The sequence below is a fragment of the Pseudophryne corroboree genome, chromosome 2 (genome assembly GCF_028390025.1).
Source record: "Pseudophryne corroboree isolate aPseCor3 chromosome 2, aPseCor3.hap2, whole genome shotgun sequence".
NCBI classification, from domain to species: Eukaryota; Metazoa; Chordata; class Amphibia; order Anura; family Myobatrachidae; genus Pseudophryne; species Pseudophryne corroboree.
In genome coordinates this window covers 979,649,626-979,671,163 of record NC_086445.1, presented here as the reverse complement: position 1 = coordinate 979,671,163, position 21,538 = coordinate 979,649,626, and the positions used below count along the sequence as shown (strand labels likewise).

General features: G+C 46.7%; 1 protein-coding gene across 1 annotated transcript in view; it reads left to right on the top strand.

The window, feature by feature from the left end:
- ADAMTS5 (ADAM metallopeptidase with thrombospondin type 1 motif 5) overlaps positions 1 to 21,538 on the top strand; it is a 145,851-nt gene that overhangs the window by 32,720 nt on the left and 91,593 nt on the right. Inside the window, exon 2 of the mRNA XM_063956389.1 lies at positions 14,100 to 14,232. Coding sequence (XP_063812459.1) covers positions 14,100 to 14,232 — 133 coding nt within the window. The remainder of the gene's footprint in view (positions 1 to 14,099; positions 14,233 to 21,538) is intronic.

Below are 21,538 nucleotides of genomic sequence, written 5' to 3'. Positions count from 1 at the left end.
TATAAGTATGGGAAATGCGATCTGATTACTAAAAAACAACTGAATTAAAGGGTATGGAGCAGTTTTTCATGACAACTGCTCCAAAAGCCCTTTAATACATTTAAGTGATATTAAAAATAATGTGAAAAAGGTGTGAAAACACCCTTTTTCACATTTTCTTTTGTAAAAATAATTGTAAAAATAATGTTAATAAATAGACCCCATAGTCTGCTGCCTATCTTATTCAGGTTTGTTAGCAAACCAAAAAAAGCACACTAATGGGCAAAACCATGTGCAGTGCAGGTGGGACAGATATAACATGTGCAGAGAGAGTTAGATTTGGGTGGGGTGTGTTCAAACTGAAATCTAAATTGCAGTGTAAAAATAAAGCAGCCAGTATTTACCCTGCACAGAAACAATATAACCCTCCGAAATCTAACTCTCTCTGCACATGTTACATCTGCCCCACCTGCAGTGCAGCATGGTTCTGCCCATTAGTGTGCCTTTTTGGTTTGCTAACAAACCTGAATAACCCCCATAGCAAACAATCTCCTCTCTCCAGCACTTTATCTATATATCTGATTGTTCCTGATATAGTAGCAGTAGCTCTTTTATATAAACTAGCTAGCATTCGCTAATTATGTGATCCTCTAATTAGGACATGCACAGTTACCTGTTAAGCAGATTATTGGAAAATCCATTTTCAAATGTAACAAGACACATATATCTGTCTACCTCTGCTCAGTATTGCATTTCTCTAACGTCCTTGAGGATGCTGGGACTCCGTAAGGACCATGGGGAATAGACGGGCTCCGCAGGAGATAGGGCACTTTAAGAAAGCTTTGGATTCTGGGTGTGCACTGGCTCCTCCTTCTATGCCCCTCCTCCAGACCTCAGTTTTACACTGTGCCCAGATCAAGATGGGTGCACTGCAGAGAGCTCTCCTGAGTTCTCTGCCTAAAAGCATTTTTGTTTGGATTTTTTCTCTACTTTTTCACAGGGAGCACTGCTGGCAACAGGCTCTCAGCATCGAGGGACTGAGGAGAGAGGAGCAGACCTTCTTGTCAAAGATAGGCTCTGCTTCCTCGGCTACTGGACACCATTAGCTCCAGAGGGGGTGAACGCAGGTTCTTACTGGGCGTCCCCCCCGGAGCCGCGCCGCCGTTCTCACAGAGCTAGAAGAACAGAAGACAGAAGTCGTCAGGCGGCAGAAGCCTTCAGCTTCACGGAGGTAACGCACAGCACTGCAGCTGTGCGTCATTGCTCCCATACACCTCACACACTCCGGTCACTGTAAGGGTGCAGGGCGCAGGGGGGGGGGGGGCGCCCTGGGCAGCAATATAAACACCTCTTATGGCAAAAGACAATATACATGTACAGGTGGGCACTGTACATGTATATAAAAGAGCCCCCGCCATATTTTTGTAAGTTTGAGCGGGACAGAAGCCCGACAGTGGACGGGAGATGCCGATTCAAAGCGGCATATGGAGTCCTTGCCTTACAAAGGGGAGGAGTTGTTTGGAGACGGCCTCTCGGACCTTGTCTCTACGGCTACGGCTGGTAAGTCGAATTTCTTACCTTATGTCCCCCCGCAGCATACAAAAAAGGCACCTCATTATCAAATGCAGTCCTTTCGTTCCAATAAAAACAAAAAGGTACGGGGATCGTCCTTTGTTGCCAGAGGGAAAGGTAGGGGAAAGAAGCTGCACACAGCTAGTTCCCAAGAGCAAAAGTCCTCCCCCAGCCTCTGCAAAGTCCACCGCATGATGCTGGGGCTGCCCGGGGGGAGGCAGATCTAGTGGGGGCTCGTCTTTGGTTTTTCAGCCACGTCTGGGTTCACTCGCAGGTGGATCCCTGGGCATTAGAGATTGTTCTCAGGGATACAGGCTGGAATTCGAAGACTTGCCTCCTCGCCGGTTTTTCAAATCGGCTCTGCTAGCTTCCCCGTCAGAGAGGGAGCTAGTGTTGGCGGCAATCCAAAAATTGTATATACAACAGGTGATTGTCACAGTTCCTCATCTCCAGCAAGGAGAGGGATATTACTCGACCCTGTTTGTGGTTCCGAAACCGGACGGTTCGGTCAGACCCATTTTAAACCTAAAATCTCTGAACCTGTACTTGAAGAGGTTCAAGTTCAAGATGGAATCACTCAGGGCGGTCATCGCCAGCCAGGAGGGGGGGGGGATTGGATGGTGTCCCTGGACATAAAGGATGCATACCTTCATGTTCCGATATTCCCCCCTCATCAGGCGTTCCTGAGATTTGCAGTGCAGGACTGTCACTACCAATTTCAGACGTTGCCGTTTGGGCTTTCCACGGCCCCGAGGATTTTCACCAAGGTAATGGCGGAAATGATGGTGCTCCTGCGCAGGCAGGGGGTCACAATTATCCCATACTTGGACGATCTCCTCATAAAGGCGAGATCTCGGGAGAAGTTGCTGGACAGTGTGTCTCTGTCCATGAAGACGTTGCAGATACACGGCTGTATTCTCAATATACCGAAGTCCCAGCTAGTCCCTACAACGCATCTGACCTTTTTGGGCCTGATTCTAGACACAGACCAGAAAAAGGTTTTTCTTCCGATCGAAAAGGTTCAGGAGCTCATAGCCATGGTCAGGAACCTCTTAAAACCAAAAAAGGTTTCAGTGCATCATTGCACGCGGGTCCTGGGGAAGATGGTGGCTTCATACGAAGCCATCCCTTTCGGCAGGTTCCATGCGAGGACCTTTCAATGGGACCTCTTGGACAAGTGGTCCGGGTCCCATTTACGAATGCATCAAAGGATCACCCTGTCTCCCAGGACCAGGGTATCTCTCCTGTGGTGGCTGAACAGTGCTCACCTGCTAGAGGGTCGCATGTTCGGCATTCAGGACTGGGTCCTGGTGACCACGGACGCAAGCCTCCGAGGCTGGGGAGCAGTAACAGTGGGAAGAAATTTCCAAGGTCTCTGGTCAAACCTAGAGACTTGTCTCCACATCAACGTCCTGGAGTTGAGGGCCATATACAACGCCCTGTGTCAAGCGGAGGAATTGCTTCGGAGAAAACCGGTTCTGATTCAGTCGGACAACGTCACGGCAGTGGCTCATATAAACCAGCAAGGCGGAACAAGGAGCAGAGTGGCCATGGCAGAAGCGACCAGGATTCTACGCTGGGCGGAAGGCCATGTAAGCGCACTATCAGCAGTGTTCATCCCGGGGGTGGACAACTGGGAGGCGGACTTCCTCAGCAGGCACGACCTGCATCCGGGAGAGTGGGGACTTCATCAAGAAGTCTTCGCACAGATCACGGATCGATGGGGACTGCCTCAAATCGACATGATGGCATCCCATCTCAACAAAAAGCTAAAGCGGTATTGCGCCAGGTCAAGGGACCCTCAGGCGGTAGCGGTAGACGCTCTGGTGACACCTTGGGTGTTCAGATCGGTCTATGTGTTTCCTCCTCTTCCTCTCATACCCAAAGTGTTGAGAATAATAAGAATGAGCAGGGTCAGAACAATCCTCATTGTTCCAGATTGGCCACGGAGGACTTGGTATCCGGAGCTGCAAGAGTTGCTCACAGAAGATCCGTGGCCTCTTCCTCTAAGGCAGGACCTGCTGCGGCAGGGGCCCTGTCTGTTCCAAGACTTACCGCAGCTGCGTTTGACGGCATGGCGGTTGAACGCCGGATCCTAGCGGAAAAAGGAATTCCGGAGGAAGTAATTCCTACCCTGATCAAGGCTAGGAAAGACGTGACGTTAAAACATTATCACCGTATATGGCGGAAATATGTTTCTTGGAGTGAGGCCAGAGCTGCTCCTACGGAGGAGTTCCATTTGGGCCGTCTGCTTCATTTCCTTCAAACAGGAGTGACTTTGGGCCTAAAATTAGGGTCCATAAAGGTCCAAAATTTCGGCCTTATCCATTTTCTTTCAAAGAGAATTAGCCTCTCTTCCTGAAGTACAGACTTTTGTGAAGGGGGTGCTGCATATTCAACCTCCCTTTGTGCCTCCGGTGGCGCCTTTGGATCTTAACTTGGTGTTACGTTTCTTCAAGTCACCTTGGTTTGAACCACTCAAAACTGTGGAGTTGAAATACCTCACGTGGAAAGTGGTCATGTTGTTGGTATTAGCTTCGGCTAGACGTGTTTCAGAATTGGCGGCTTTATCACATAAAAGCCCATACTTGGTTTTTCACGTGGATAGGGCAGAGTTGAGGACTCGTCCTCAATTTCTGCCAAAGGTGGTCTCATCTATTCATATGAACCAACCTATTGTCGCGCCTGTGGCTACACGGGACTTGGAGGATTCCGAGTCCCTGGATGTGGTCAGGGCTTTGAAGATTTATGTGACCAGAACGGCTAGAATCAGGAAGACTGAAGCTCTGTTTGTTCTGTATGCGGCCAACAAGGATGGCGCTCCTGCTTCAAGGCAGACTATTGCTTGCTGGATCTGTAACACGATTCAGCAGGCGCATTCTACGGCAGGTTTGCCGTTAACGAAATCGGTTAAGGCCCATTCCACTAGGAAAGTGGGCTCTTCTTGGGCTGCTGCCCGAGGGGTCTCGGCATTACAGTTGTGCCGAGCAGCTACTTGGTCGGGGTCTAACACCTTTGCAAAGTTCTATAAGTTTGATACCTGTTACGCACACCAGTGCTAAACAGGAGTATACCGGTGTATCAACAGAGAGGGAAGCGAAGCAAACGAACTCACAGACAGTATAACATAACATACACAGGAGGTGATGGAATAACTAATAAACACAAAGTGAACGGAGAAGCCCAAAGGCTCAGGAATTGGGTGTCTCCCTAGTGTCAGGAATGCTCAGATGGAATAGAGCGGACAATGAAGCGATGTGTAGTGATTTCACATGTGGAGCACCTAAAATGATGTTGCTAAGAGCAACAGAAAAAACCCCAAAGGGTTACCAACGGGTGTGGGAATAAACTCCTTGGTCAGAGATAGAAATATAGACACAAGGAGAGTATCCACAATCCTAACCCCCACTTGCAGGGCACAGGTTCAGCTTACTGCCACTAAACTGACACCTGGACGCCCTGCACAGTGAGGGAGGATTAAGCAAGCAGGTCTGAGAGTACAGCCGCAAACCTGCTGGGTTCACAGAATAGCAAAAGAACTCCAGCAAGTCAAACAACTGACTCCAGTCTTACTGCTAGGTCCAGATTGGCAGAATGAAGTACCAAATCCCAAGGCCTATTCGCAGTAAGCAACAAGTAAATACAAAGTCACACAGTACTAGCTAACTCTCTGGAACTGACTAACAAACAAAGATTCAGCAGCATTTGCCTAGCCTGAGAGGATGGTTTATATAGCAGGTGCTGTCCACGCCCCACTCAGACCTCACAGACTGTGAGCACAAAACCAGCGCCGGATTCCCTGCCGTGCACAGAGCCTGAAACCACTACACAGTAAAAACCCGGACCGGAGTATCAGCTGCGCTCAGGTTACTTCGCTAACACTTGATCCCGGTTGCCATGGCGACGTGGCAGCACAGAGCAGGAGATCCTAACAGTACCCCCCCTCTGACGAGGGGTCAAAGAACCCCTACCACCGGGTTTATCGGGGGAACTGCGAGAAGAAAGAGCGTATCAGTCTGGGGGCATGAAGATCACAACTGCGCACCCACGACCGCTCCTCCGGGCCATACCCCTTCCAGTGCACCAAAAATGACAGCCGACCCCGAACCATCTTGGAGTCAAGAACCCTTTCAACCACAAACTCCCTCTGACCCCGTATCAGAAGAGGAGAAGGTCTTCCACTGGAAGAAGGATTACTAACCGCCAGTTTTAAAAGGGAACAATGAAATGTTTTATTGATACCCAATGAACGGGGCAGATCTAACTGAAATGCCACCGGATTGATAACCCTGGTGATCTTATAAGGGCCGATGAACCGGGGGCCTAACTTATGAGATGGCTGTCTCAACTTCAAATTCTTGGTGGACAACCAGACGAAGTCTCCTAAATTGAAGCTGCAGGGTCTTCTCCGCTTATCAAAAACCCTTTTGGTCACTAATGACACAGACACAAGGGCTTTCTTCACTTTCCTCCAAATACCCCTAAGGACCGAAACAACAGAGGAACCACCAGGCGTGGAATCCAGGGGGTCAAAAGAATTGGCCTTAGGATGATGCCCATACACACAAAGGAAGGGAGAGATCCCTGTAGCAGAGTGAGCCGCGTTGTTATAGGCAAACTCCGCCATGGACAGATGAGCAACCCAGTCAGTATGACACTTGGAGACATAACACCTGAGGAACTGCTCCAAGGACTGGTTCACCCTCTCAGTCTGCCCATTAGACTGTGGATGGTAGCCTGAAGACAAGCTCACAGAAATCTGGAGATCAGAACAAAATGCCCTCCAGAATTTGGCCACAAACTGGGATCCACGGTCAGAGACCTCATCAAGTGGCAACCCGTGGAGGTGCACAACATGCTGCATAAATAACTCAGACAGGCGTCTGGCCGATGGCAACCCAACCAGTGGAACGAAATGCGCCATCTTCGAAAACCTGTCAACGACAACCCAAATGGCTGTCATCCCCGAGAATTTGGGCAAGTCCACCACAAAATCCATGGAAATGTGGGTCCATGGCTTAGACGGAATAGAGAGTGGATGTAATGGGCCGACAGGAACCCCTCTAGGAGTTTTATTTCGGGCACAAACGTCACATGCCCGAACCCACTGATCCACATCCCTAGCCACCGAGGGCCACCACACCGCCCTAGACAGCAACTCCCGAGTTCTGGCAATACCCGGATACCCTGCCGACCTCTTGGCATGGAATTCCAGGAACACTCGCTGACTTAACCTAGGAGGCACAAACAAGAGACCTACCGAAAGGTCTGGAGGAGCCTGCTCCTGTGCTCTAAGGACTAATGACAAGAGGTCCTGGGTAATGCCCACTTTAATACATGATGGGGACACAATGGGCAATGGCTCCTCGGTGGTCTCTTGAACTGGAGCAAAACTCCGCGAGAGCGCATCAGCCTTGATGTTTTTTGACCCAGGGCGATATGTTATCAAAAAATTAAAGCGAGCAAAAAACAAAGCCCATCGTGCCTGCCTGGCATTGAGCCGCTTCGCTGACTCTAAATATGCCAGATTCTTATGGTCGGTGAGAATTGAGACCACAAACTTAGCCCCCTCAAGCCAGTGTCTCCACTCCCCGAGTGCATCCTTTATAGCCAACAATTCCCGGTTACCCACATCATAATTCATCTCGGCAGACGAAAATTTACGGGAAAAGTAAGCACAGGGATGAAGGCGATTATCAGACACCCCCATCTGAGAGAGCACTGCCCCAATACCTATCTCAGAGGCATCCACTTCTACCACAAAAGGACGCTCTGGATCTGGGTGTCGCAGCACCTTGGCCGAGACAAATGCCCTTTTGAGACGGGCAAAGGCCGCTTTGGCCTCACAAGACCAGTGAGCAACATCCGCCCCATTCTTAGTGAGTGCCACCAAGGGGGCCACTATAGACGAAAATCCAGCGATAAACCGTCTATAAAAATTCGCAAAGCCCAGAAAACGCTGAAGCGCCTTCAAACTAGTGGGCTGCACCCAATCCAGGACTGCCTGTACCTTAGAACCCTCCATTTAGAAACCTTCTGAGGAGATAATATACCCTAGAAATGCGATTTGCTGGACTTCAAACTCGCACTTCTCCAGCTTCGCCCCAAGCTGGTGGTCTCTGAGTTTCTGGAGGACTAAGCGTACATGCTTCCGATGTTCCTCCAGGGAATGAGAGAAGATTAGGATGTCATCTAGATAAACAACTAAGAATCTATCCAAATATTCCCTGAGCACATCGTTCATGAATTCCTGGAAGACTGCCGGGGCATTAGAGAGCCCAAAAGGCATCACCAAATATTCATAATGCCCTGAGTGGGTATTAAAGGCAGTCTTCCATTCATCCCCCTCTCTTATTCGGATTAGATTGTAAGCACCGCGTAGGTCAATCTTAGAAAAAATGGTGGCAGTACGAAGCTGGTCAAACAAAACCGAAATGAGAGGCAGTGGGTACGAGTTTTTAATCGTGATACGGTTCAATTCCCTGAAGTCGATGCAGGGTCGCAACGAACCGTCCTTTTTACCCACGAAAAAGAACCCCGACCCAACTGGGGACTGTGAGGGTCTGATAAATCCCTTAGCCAAGTTCTCCTGAATGTACTCTGCCATAGCCTGAGTCTCAGGACGTGACAGGGAGTACAACCTGCTCTTGGGAAGCTTAGCATCCGGCAACAAATCAATGGGGAGGTAGTACCTCCGCAACTTTTTTGGAGAACACATCCGCAAAATCTGCATAACATCCTGGCAATCCTGGCAAACTTAGCTGCGAGAGCCTGACAGGAAGGCTCAAGCAACTCCTGAAACAATCACTACCCCAACTAAGAATCTCCCCAGAGACCCAGTCAAATTGAGGGTTATGGGCCCTTAACCAGGGTAACCCCAAAACCAATGGGGCAAAAGAACAGACAGTCACATAAAAAGACAATTTTTCAGAGTGTGTGGCTCCAATAAACAAAGGAATTTGGCTGGTGCAGGAGGTAATTTTACCCTGGGACAATGGTTCCCCGTTTAACCCACAGATCTCAATCTCTGATGCCAAAGGTACTGAGGGAACAGAGTGTTCCAGGGCGAATTGACGGTCCATGAAAACCCCATCGGCCCCACTGTCAACAAAGGCCTCAGTCTTGACAGTTTGACCGAGGATCTCCAAAGTCACCGGAATGAGAAAAGTCTTTTTGGGAAATTCTGACTTCTGGCCTGACAGGATATTTCCCATCACCCTCAGGCCCTGAAGTTTTCCGTTTTTTCTGGGCATGATACTACAACATGACCTTTATTCCCACAGTACAAACACAAACCCTGCTGTCTCCTCCGCGTCTTCTCACGCGAGGAGAGGCGGGTAGCCCCAATCTGCATAGGCTCCTCGGAATATTCCTCAGAGTCTGAGGTTCCCTTGGGAAAAAAGGAAACTGCGGTCTCCCTTTCAAGCCTACGCTCTCTCAGCCGTCTATCCACCCGGATGGATAACTGCATGAGCTGATCTAAGCTATCAGGCGAGGGATATTGTACCAGTTGGTCCTTTATCTGGTCAGAAAGGCCCCTTCGGTACTGGTTTCTCAGGGCTGGGTCATTCCACTGGGTATCATGAGCCAACCTCCGAAACTCCGTACTATAAACCTCAGCTGGCCATCGCCCTTGCTTAAGAACCGTAATCTGAGCCTCGGCTGAAGCCATCTTGTCAGGGTCATCATACAAAATGCCCAGTACCGTAAAAAAAGCATCAACACTTTTAAGCGACGGACAGTCAGGCTGTAACCCATATGCCCAGACCTGTGGGTCTCCTTGTAGCAAGGAAATCACCATGCCCACCCGCTGAATCTCCGACCCAGAAGACTGGGGCCTAAGCCTGAAATATAGCTTACAGCTCTCCTTGAAACAAAAGAACTGCGAGCGATCTCCAGAAAAATGATCCGGGAGATTTACTTTCGGCTCCTTAACCCCTGAACTTGCCGCTGCTGCTGCGGGAGCTCCGCTAGCGGCCTGCGGGGTGTTCATTTTAATGGACATCTCATTAAATTGTCGAGTCAGGACCTGCACCTGATCGACCACCTGTTGCAAAGTATTTTGAGGGGTATGCTCCATATTCCCACAAAATTTCAACAGGAGTAGGGCTGCTGAATATGTTACGCACACCAGTGCTAACAGGAGTATACCGGTGTATCAACAGAGAGGGAAGCGAAGCAAACGAACTCACAGACAGTATAACATAACATACACAGGAGGTGATGGAATAACTAATAAACACAAAGTGAACAGAGAAGCCCAAAGGCTCAGGAATTGGTTGTCTCCCTAGTGTCAGGAATGCTCAGATGGAATAGAGCGGACAATGAAGCGATGTGTAGTGATTTCACATGTGGAGCACCTATAATGATGTTGCTAAGAGCAACAGAAAAAACCCCAAAGGGTTACCAACGGGTGTGGGAATAAACTCCTTGGTCAGAGATAGAAATATAGACACAAGGAGAGTATCCACAATCCTAACCCCCACTTGCAGGGCACAGGTTCAGCTTACTGCCACTAAACTGACACCTGGACGCCCTGCACAGTGAGGGAGGATTAAGCAAGCAGGTCTGAGAGTACAGCCGCAAACCTGCTGGGTTCACAGAATAGCAAAAGAACCCCAGCAGGTCAAACAACTGACTCCAGTCTTACTGCTAGGTCCGGATTGGCAGAATGAAGTACCGAATCCCAAGGCCTATTCGCAGTAAGCAACAAGTAAATACAAAGTCACACAGTACTAGCTAACTCTCTGGAACTGACTAACAAACAAAGATTCAGCAGCATTTGCCTAGCCTGAGAGGATGGTTTATATAGCAGGTGCTGTCCACGCCCCACTCAGACCTCACAGACTGTGAGCACAAAACCAGCGCCGGATTCCCTGCCGTGCACAGAGCCTGTAACCACTACACAGTAAAAACCCGGACCGGAGTATCAGCTGCGCTCAGGTTACTTCGCTAACACTTGCCTCCCGGTTGCCATGGCGACGTGGCAGCACAGAGCAGGAGATCCTAACAATACCCTGTCTGAGGAGGACCTCCTGTTTGCTCAATCGGTGCTGCAGAGTCATCCGCACTCTCCCTCCCATTTGGGAGCTTTGGTATAATCCCCATGGTCCTTACGGAGTCCCAGCATCCTCAAGGACGTTAGAGAAAATATGATTTTACTTACCGGTAAATCTATTTCTCGTAGTCCGTAGAGGATGCTGGGCGCCCGTCCCAAGTGCGGTCTTCTTCTGCAAGACTTGTATATAGTTATTGCTTACATAAGGGTTATGTTATAGTGAATCGGTTGTTGTTCATACTGTTAACTGGGTAGTTTATCACAAGTTATACGGTGTGATTGGTGTGGCTGGTATGGATCTCGCCCTTAGATTTACAAAAATCCTTCCTCGTACTGTCCATCTCCTCTGGGCACAGTTTCCCTAACTGAGGTCTGGAGGAGGGGCATAGAGGGAGGAGCCAGTGCACACCCATAGTCCAAAGCTTTCTTAAAGTGCCCTATCTCCTGCGGAGCCCGTCTATTCCCCATGGTCCTTACGGAGTCCCAGCATCCTCTACAGACTACGAGAAATAGATTTACCGGTAAGTAAAATCATATTATTGCAGTAATGTGTGTGTACAGCAGGGGTGGGGAACCTCAGGCCCACGGGCCGTATAAGGCCCGCAAAGCCACTTGATCAGGCCTGGCCAGGCTCACCTAACTGAGGGAGATTCTGGGCGCCTGCTGAGATTTTGTTACCAGCGGGCGCCTGGCTCCTTCTCCTCAGCAGCAGCCGGAGGCAGGAGCTCACTCCTGAACTCCAGCTTCCAGCTCAGGCAGTGTACATGTGCGGCGCTCCCATAGTTCCGAGGAGCGGGCGGCCAGCGGTCCGGAAACAGGACCGGGGCTAGTGAGTATTGTGGGTTTTTTTTTCTTTTAATGTGTGTGTAATCGGCGCTACTAGGGGGCATAACAACTGACTGGGGGCATATCTAATGGGGCATAACAACTGACTGGGGGCATATCTAATGGGGCGTATCAACTGACTGGGGGCATATCTAATGGGACATAACAACTGACTGGGGGCATATCTAATGGGGTATAACAAGTGACTGGGGGCAGGCTAATTTTTAAGTTGATAATTTTTGTATGGCCCCCGAAGTATTTTATAAATATCCAAATGGCCCTTGGTAGAAAAAAGGTTCCCCACCCCTGATGTGCAGCATGTTTCTACCTCAGAGGGTGATGCTGTCAGATCAACAGAGAGGTTTAGGGGTCACCGTCTACAGTATTTATCAAATGTAAAAATCCCCACCTGGCTTCTCCATCAGACCTGGGCCCGGGTCAAGAGAGGGATGGGAGAAGGTAATTAGTACCCTTTCCCATCCCCCTCTTGACGCCCCTGCTCCTATCATTACTGCTTAGGTATGGTGCCTTAGTGACACTCAGGTTTCTGAGTAACTGGAAGCCCCCCCACTTCCCCCTGCATGTGCACCCCTTACATTGTATTTGCTGTTTGCAGTTAGCAGGCTGCACAGATGTTGAGTTCCTGTTACACAAGTTTTAATGCTGCGGGCAGTGTTCATAGAGCACATCAAGGCGTGATGTAGTCAGTGGATGGCGCCAATGGACAAAGATGAGATTTAGGACAGTTCCTAAAAGGAAAAATGAGAATCAAAGATTGACCGCTTTCTTTGTCCTTAATTAATAGGCCCTCCAGTCCTTTGTCATTAATGTAATCTTCAGTCAATGAGTTGCCCATCTACTGTATCTAAGCAGAGATCCCTGATTCTTATAATCCATAGTCATGGTTATAGTATTCCACCCTTTCGAAGGTAAAGCTCCAACTAGCTGGATGCTGGACAAGCTCCTCCCATGACTGTCAGGTGATCTATCAGACCCCAGTACTAGGGGGCTTGGACAAGCAAATTGTGAATTACCATGCTTCTTTCAAATGCACTTTGACCTTACTAATATACATTGAAAACAAAACTTTAAAAAGTATAGAAATATAATTGGAAATCAAATTTTCAGGTAAAATAACTTAAAATGATTACCAGTTGTGCTTGATTTCCATAGATGGTGACACTTTATTTAAAAGAAATAATAATAATTCCCTGCAAATATTTCTCCATCGGACATTTGCACCTCACCCATTGCACCACACACCCTTGGAGTAAAAAAATAGACCGCCAGACAAATCCATTGAACATAATTAGACTAATAGACTACTTTAGCCGCTTACTGAGAGCTGGACTATCTGTGAGCTAATTCATAAGTACATCAGTTGACCATTAACAGCAGTATGACATTAGAACAAATTTCAATGAACGTGTCACAATGAAGATTAATATTAATATTGATTACAGAGGAGGTTTAAGTGAGGAGAGGGTCCAAGTGCAGGCTCTGTACGAGCCCCCTCCTCTGTGCAGTGCAGTAGACTCTGACTTTGTGCTAGAGTGTACTGCGCATGCACAGGTCTCCGGGAACATGGCGTCTGTGCCTTCTCTATTGACCATGCACAAATCACCAGGAAAATGTCCGCTTATCCATTTTCCCAGTGATTTCTGCTGCCCTGCAGCACCAGCTGATGCGGGACTCTGGAGAGGGAAGTACTGTATATTTATGGGTGCGGTGTGGGGCCCCCTGGAACCAGGGGCCGTGTTGACCACACGTCCTGCACCCATTATAAATACACTAATGATCGTTTATATGCCACCACCAATTATGCAGCGGTATACAGAGAATATTTGTCCATCACAGCAATCCCTGTCCCACAGGATCTTACAATCCAAATTCCATAACACACAAGCATACACATACACTATGGCACATACACATACACTAGCGCACATTTATTGATCACCGGTATGTTTTAGAAGTGTGGGAGGAGACTAAAATACCAGGGGAAGCTGCTCAAACACCAGGACCCACACAAATCCCACACAGATAGCGCCTTGGCCAGGAACTGAACTCATGACCCCAGTGCTTCAATTGAGCGACGCTGACCACTGTGCCTGCATGCATTATGGAGTGCATAGTGCCCCCGAAACGTATGCACCCTACACACTGGCCGACGGTGACGGGCGATATGAACGATAACGCTCAGAAATTAACGATATATCGTTCATATCGTTTAGTGTGTAGGCACCAACGATGAATGATGCGCGTCCCTGCGATCGTTCATCGTTGGTTTCCCGTCATTTTTCAATGCAAAAAATTTGGACGATAACGATCATAATTTTAGATCGTTCATCGCCCAAACTGCTGCCGTCGCCCAGTGTGTAGGGCGCATTAGTTTCCACTTTTGGCAAGTATGAAAGATCTGTGTTCAATCCCACTGATATGCATCAACATTCTGAAGCAACAAAGAAACCTGAACGTTGGATGGCAGGAATGTATGTTAATACGGACAGGTGATGCCTGTAATCCATTTTGTCTCTTGCCAGGCGGCCATGGCAGTGCCAAAGGGGTTGTCTGTGGAAGCGGCTGACAACATGCTGTTACTCAATGTTAGTGTAATAACAGATGAGATCTGTGTGACTTATTGTTTCCCTTCTTTCCTGGACAGGACTTGTGCGGACATCATTCTTGTGATACCCTTGGAATGGCAGATGTGGGGACCGTGTGTTCCCCCGAGCGCAGCTGTGCGGTAATTGAAGATGACGGGCTCCATGCAGCGTTCACCGTGGCTCATGAAATCGGTATGTGGTGCTGCTTCTGTTCTGCAGCCAAATCAAACACTTTAAACAGCTGCATCAGTAACCAAAATACCCCTCAATGAAATCCAGGCCTGCACGTGGGGTTATTTAGAACACAATTTAGTGTCATCAGCTAGACACACATAGCGCACTCCATCATGGCTGAGGAGGAAAGGAAATTAACTTTCCTGAAAGTGCATAGTTTCATGTTTAAACCCTGTATTGACAATATGAGTGGACATGCAAATCTCGTGTGGTTTACCCGAGTAATGCAAATCACATGGCTGAATGAGCCGACTTAGTACAGGCTGGAAAGCAATAACACCCAAACGCTGGCTAGAAATCCCTCTTAAGCTCACTTTCTGCTCTTCGTGACCTTTTCATCTATACAATATTATTGCTACAAAAATTGTGATCTCACCGGAGTCTACTCAGGGACGTTGTAGGATTCACTGACACTAATTTCTTCATTAAAAGCTAACATTTATTATTGGAATATAATTATAAGCATCGGGGATCCATAAGTCTGTCCAGTATATTTCACACCTCCTCAGGTGCTCCATGGGGTATACGGTGGAGTGGGGTTTATTGCAGCAAACAGAACACTGCCGCACATAATGAGGGTTTTTTTTTTTAGTTTTTTTTTTTGTGGCAATTAAATTGAATATCCCAAAGTATTCACAGCTAAGCTAATAGGAAACAGGATGTAAAATAGCACAGATTTCCCACTTTACATTCCATTCCACCTGTATCACATATACCAGGCTGTGCCTGCTGTTAATTTCATTTGGAGATTGTTAATATTATTATAATTTACTTTAAACTCCAATTTCACGGTTCTCTACAGTAGATATTATAAGAAAATATGCATACAGTAGGCAACAATACAGAGCTTATTTGGTACAAGACCAGTGGTGCTAATGTATAACGCTACCAAGACCAGTGGTGCTATTATATGACACTACCAAGACCAGTGGTGCTAACGCATAACACTACCAAGACCAGTGGTACTAATGTATAACTCTACCAAGACCAGTGGTGCTAACGCATAACACTACCAAGACCAGTGGTGCTAATGTATAACTCTACCTAGACCAGTGGTGCTAACGCATAACACTACCAAAACCAGTGGTGCTAATGCATAACACTACCAAGAACAGTGGTGCTAATGTATAACTCTACCAAGACCAGTGGTGCTAATGTATAACTCTACCAAGACCAGTGGTGCTAATGTATAACTCTGCCAAGACCAGTGGTTCTAATGTATAACACTACCAAGACCAGTGGTGCTAACGCATAACACTACCAAGACCAGTGGTGCTAATGTATAACTCTAACAAGGCCAGTGGTGCTATTGTATGACACTACCAAGACCAGTGGTGCTAATGTATAACACTACCAAGACCAGTGGTGCTAATGTATAACGCTACCAAGACCAGTGGTGCTAATGTATAACTCTACCGAGGCCAGTGGTACCAATGTATAACTCTACCAAGGCCAGTGGTGCTATTGTATGACACTACCAAGACCAGTGGTGCTAATGTATAACACTACCAAGACCAGTGGTGCTAATGTATAACTCTACCGAGGCCAGTGGTACCAATGTATAACTCTACCAAGGCCAGTGGTGCTATTGTATGACACTACCAAGACCAGTGGTGCTAATGTATAACACTACCAAGACCAGTGGTGCTAATGTATAACGCTACCAAGACCAGTGGTGCTAATGCATAACTCTACCGAGGCCAATGGTGCCAATGTATAACTCTACCAAGACCAGTGGTGCTAACGTATATAACTCTACCAAAGCCAGTGGTGCTAATGTATAACACTACCAAGACCAGTGGTGCTAATGTATAACTCTACCAAGACCAGTGGTGCCAATGTATAACTCTACCAAGACCAGTGGTGCTAATATATAACACTACCGAGGCCAGTGGTGCCAATGTATAACTGTACCAAGACCAGTGGTGCCAATGTATAACTCTACCAAGACCAGTGGTGCTAATGTATAACACTACCGAGGCCAGTGGTGCTAATGTATAACACTACCAAGACCAGTGGTGCTAATGTATAACTCTACCAAGACCAGTGGTGCTAATGTATAACTCTACCAAGACCAGTGGTGCCAATGTATAACTCTACCAAGACCAGTGGTGCTAATTAGAGATGAGCGGGTTCGGTTCCTCTGAATCCGAACCCGCCCGAACTTCAGGTTTTTTACACGGGTCCGAGCAGGCTCGGATCTTCCCGCCTTGCTCGGCTAACCCGAGCGCGCCCGAACGTCATCATCACGCTGTCGGATTCTCGCGAGGCTCGGATTCTATCGCGAGACTCGGATTCTATATAAGGAGCCGCGCGTCGCCGCCATTTTCACACGTGCATTGAGAGTCATAGGGAGAGGACGTGGCTGGCGTCCTCTCCGTTTAGAGAAGAGAGAGACACAGTATTTTGGGGAGCATTATTAGGAGGAGTACTACTATACTGTATACTACTATACTACTTGCTGAAGTGATATTTATAGATTAGATAGTGTGACTGTAAGTGTATTATCTGACTTGTGGGGGAGACACTGACAGTGGGGAGCAGTTAGAGTCTGAGAGCAGGACTCAGGAGTACATATAACGTACAGTGCACACTTTTGCTGCCAGAGTCAGTGCCACACTGCCATTGTTGTGACCACACTGACCACCAGTATAATAATATATTTTGTGATTGTCTGCTTAGGCCTCGGAGTACTAGTTGCAAGTTGCAACGTGACCTGAAGTGACCACCAGTTTAATAATCAATCACCACCAGTTTAATATATATATATATATATATATATATATATATATATAATTGTATATAATATATATATATATAATATTGTATAGCACCTACCCGTGGTTTTTTTTTTTTTCATTCTTCTTTATACATACTACTATAGTAGCTTACTATAGCAGTCTGCGGTGCTGTGCTGACCTGACAGTGTCCAGCAGGTCCGTCATCAGTCATTACATAATAAATATATATAGTACCTGTCCGGCTGCAGTACTAGTGATATTATATTGATTTCATCTCATTATCAATAATTTATCATCCAGTCTAGACTCTATATTAGCAGCAGACACAGTACGTTAGTCCACGGCTGTAGCTACCTCTGTGTCGGCACTCGGCAGTCCATCCATAATTGTATACCACCTACCCGTGGTTTTTTTTTTTTCTTTCTTCTTTGTACATACTACTATAGAGTATAGTAGCTTACTGTAGCAGTCTGCGGTGCTGCTGAGCTGACAGTGTCCAGCAGGTCCGTCATCAGTCATCATTACCTAATAAATATATTATCTACCTGTCCGGCTGCAGTACTAGTGATATTATATATACATACATATATATATTGATTTCATCTCATTATCAATCATCCAGTCTATATTAGCAGCAGACACAGTACGTTAGTCCACGGCTGTAGCTACCTCTGTGTCGGCACTCGGCAGTCCATCCATAATTGTATACCACCTACCCGTGGTTTTTTTCTTTTCTTTCTTCTTTGTACATACTACTATAGTATAGTAGCTTACTGTAGCAGTCTGCGGTGCTGCTGAGCTGACAGTGTCCAGCAGGTCCGTCATCAGTCATCATTACCTAATAAATATATTATCTACCTGTCCGGCTGCAGTACTAGTGATATTATATATACATACATATATATATTGATTTCATCTCATTATCAATCATCCAGTCTATATTAGCAGCAGACACAGTACGTTAGTCCACGGCTGTAGCTACCTCTGTGTCGGCACTCGGCAGTCCATCCATAATTGTATACCACCTACCCGTGGTTTTTTTCTTTTCTTTCTTCTTTGTACATACTACTATAGTATAGTAGCTTACTCTAGCAGTCTGCGGTGCTGCTGAGCTGACAGTGTCCAGCAGGTCCGTCATCAGTCATCATTACCTAATAAATATATTATCTACCTGTCCGGCTGCAGTACTAGTGATATTATATATACATACATATATATATTGATTTCATCTCATTATCAATCATCCAGTCTATATTAGCAGTAGACACAGTACGTTAGTCCACGGCTGTAGCTACCTCTGTGTCGGCACTCGGCAGTCCATCCATAATTGTATACCACCTACCCGTGGTTTTTTTCTTTTCTTTCTTCTTTGTACATACTACTATAGTATAGTAGCTTACTGTAGCAGTCTGCGGTGCTGCTGAGCTGACAGTGTCCAGCAGGTCCGTCATCAGTCATCATTACCTAATAAATATATTATCTACCTGTCCGGCTGCAGTACTAGTGATATTATATATACATACATATATATATTGATTTCATCTCATTATCAATCATCCAGTCTATATTAGCAGCAGACACAGTACGTTAGTCCACGGCTGTAGCTACCTCTGTGTCGGCACTCGGCAGTCCATCCATAATTGTATACCACCTACCCGTGGTTTTTTTTTTTCTTTCTTCTTTGTACATACTACTATAGAGTATAGTAGCTTACTGTAGCAGTCTGCGGTGCTGCTGAGCTGACAGTGTCCAGCAGGTCCGTCATCAGTCATCATTACCTAATAAATATATTATCTACCTGTCCGGCTGCAGTACTAGTGATATTATATTATACATACATATATATATATATTGATTTCATCTCATTATCAATCATCCAGTCTATATTAGCAGCAGACACAGTACGCTAGTCCACGGCTGTAGCTACCTCTGTGTCGGCACTCAGCAGTCCATCCATAATTGTATACCACCTACCCGTGGTTTTTTTCTTTTCTTTCTTCTTTGTACATACTACTGTAGTATAGTAGCTTACTGTAGCAGTCTGCGGTGCTGCTGAGCTGACAGTGTCCAGCAGGTCCGTCATCAGTCATCATTACCTAATAAATATATTATCTACCTGTCCGGCTGCAGTACTAGTGATATTATATATACATACATATATATTTTGATTTCATCTCATTATCAATCATCCAGTCTATATTAGCAGCAGACACAGTACGTTAGTCCACAGCTGTAGCTAACTCTGTGTCGGTACTCGGCAGTCCATCCATAATTGTATACCACCTACCCGTGGTTTTTTTTTTTCTTTCTTCTTTGTACATACTACTATAGAGTATAGTAGCTTACTGTAGCAGTCTGCGGTGCTGCTGAGCTGACAGTGTCCAGCAGGTCCGTCATCAGTCATCATTACCTAATAAATATATTATCTACCTGTCCGGCTGCAGTACTAGTGATATTATATATACATACATATATATATTGATTTCATCTCATTATCAATCATCCAGTCTATATTAGCAGCAGACACAGTATGTTAGTCCACGGCTGTAGCTACCTCTGTGTCGGCACTCGGCAGTCCATCCATAATTGTATACCACCTACCCGTGGTTTTTTTTTTTCTTTCTTCTTTGTACATACTACTATAGTATAGTAGCTTACTGTAGCAGTCTGCGGTGCTGCTGAGCTGACAGTGTCCAGCAGGTCCGTCATCAGTCATCATTACCTAATAAATATATTATCTACCTGTCCGGCTGCAGTACTAGTGATATTATATATATATACATACATATATATATATTGATTTCATCTCATTATCATCCAGTCTATATTAGCAGCAGACATAGTACGGTAGTCCACGGCTGTAGCTACCTCTGTGTCGGCACTCGGCAGTCCATCCATAAGTATACTAGTATCCATCCATCTCCATTGTTTACCTGAGGTGCCTTTTAGTTGTGCCTATTAAAATATGGAGAACAAAAATGTTGAGGTTCCAAAATTAGGGAAAGATCAAGATCCACTTCCACCTCGTGCTGAAGCTGCTGCCACTAGTCATGGCCGAGACGATGAAATGCCAGCAACGTCGTCTGCCAAGGCCGATGCCCAATGTCATAGTACAGAGCATGTCAAATCCAAAACACCAAATATCAGTAAAAAAAGGACTCCAAAACCTAAAATAAAATTGTCGGAGGAGAAGCGTAAACTTGCCAATATGCCATTTACCACACGGAGTGGCAAGGAACGGCTGAGGCCCTGGCCTATGTTCATGGCTAGTGGTTCAGCTTCACATGAGGATGGAAGCACTCAGCCTCTCGCTAGAAAACTGAAAAGACTCAAGCTGGCAAAAGCACCGCAAAGAACTGTGCGTTCTTCGAAATCCCAAATCCACAAGGAGAGTCCAATTGTGTCGGTTGCGATGCCTGACCTTCCCAACACTGGACGTGAAGAGCATGCGCCTTCCACCATTTGCACGCCCCCTGCAAGTGCTGGAAGGAGCACCCGCAGTCCAGTTCCTGATAGTCAGATTGAAGATGTCAGTGTTGAAGTACACCAGGATGAGGAGGATATGGGTGTTGCTGGCGCTGGGGAGGAAATTGACCAGGAGGATTCTGATGGTGAGGTGGTTTGTTTAAGTCAGGCACCCGGGGAGACACCTGTTGTCCGTGGGAGGAATATGGCCGTTGACATGCCTGGTGAAAATACCAAAAAAATCAGCTCTTCAGTGTGGAGGTATTTCAACAGAAAAGCGGAAAACAGGTGTCAAGCCGTGTGTTTTGCCTTTGTCAAGCTGTAATAAGTAGGGGTAAGGACGTTAACCATCTCGGAACATCCTCCCTTATACGTCACCTGCAGCGCATTCATAATAAGTCAGTGACAAGTTCAAAAACTTTGGGTGACAGCGGAAGCAGTCCACTGACCAGTAAATCCCTTCCTCTTGTAACCAAGCTCACGCAAACCACCCCACCAACTCCCTCAGTGTCAATTTCCTCCTTCCCCAGGAATGCCAATAGTCCTGCAGGCCATGTCACTGGCAATTCTGATGATTCCTCTCCTGCCTGGGATTCCTCCGATGCATCCTTGCGTGTAACGCCTACTGCTGCTGGCGCTGCTGTTGTTGCTGCTGGGAGTCGATGGTCATCCCAGAGGGGAAGTCGGAAGACCACTTGTACTACTTCCAGTAAGCAATTGACTGTCCAACAGTCCTTTGCGAGGAAGATGAAATATCACAGCAGTCATCCTGCTGCAAAGCGGATAACTGAGGCCTTGACAACTATGTTGGTGTTAGACGTGCGTCCGGTATCCGCCGTTAGTTCACAGGGAACTACACAATTTCTTGAGGTAGTGTGCCCCCGTTACCAAATACCATCTAGGTTCCACTTCTCTAGGCAGGCGATACCGAAAATGTACACAGACCTCAGAAAAAGACTCACCAGTGTCCTAAAAAATGCAGCTGTACCCATTGTCCACTTAACCACGGACATGTGGACAAGTGGAGCAGGGCAGGGTCAGGACTATATGACTGTGAC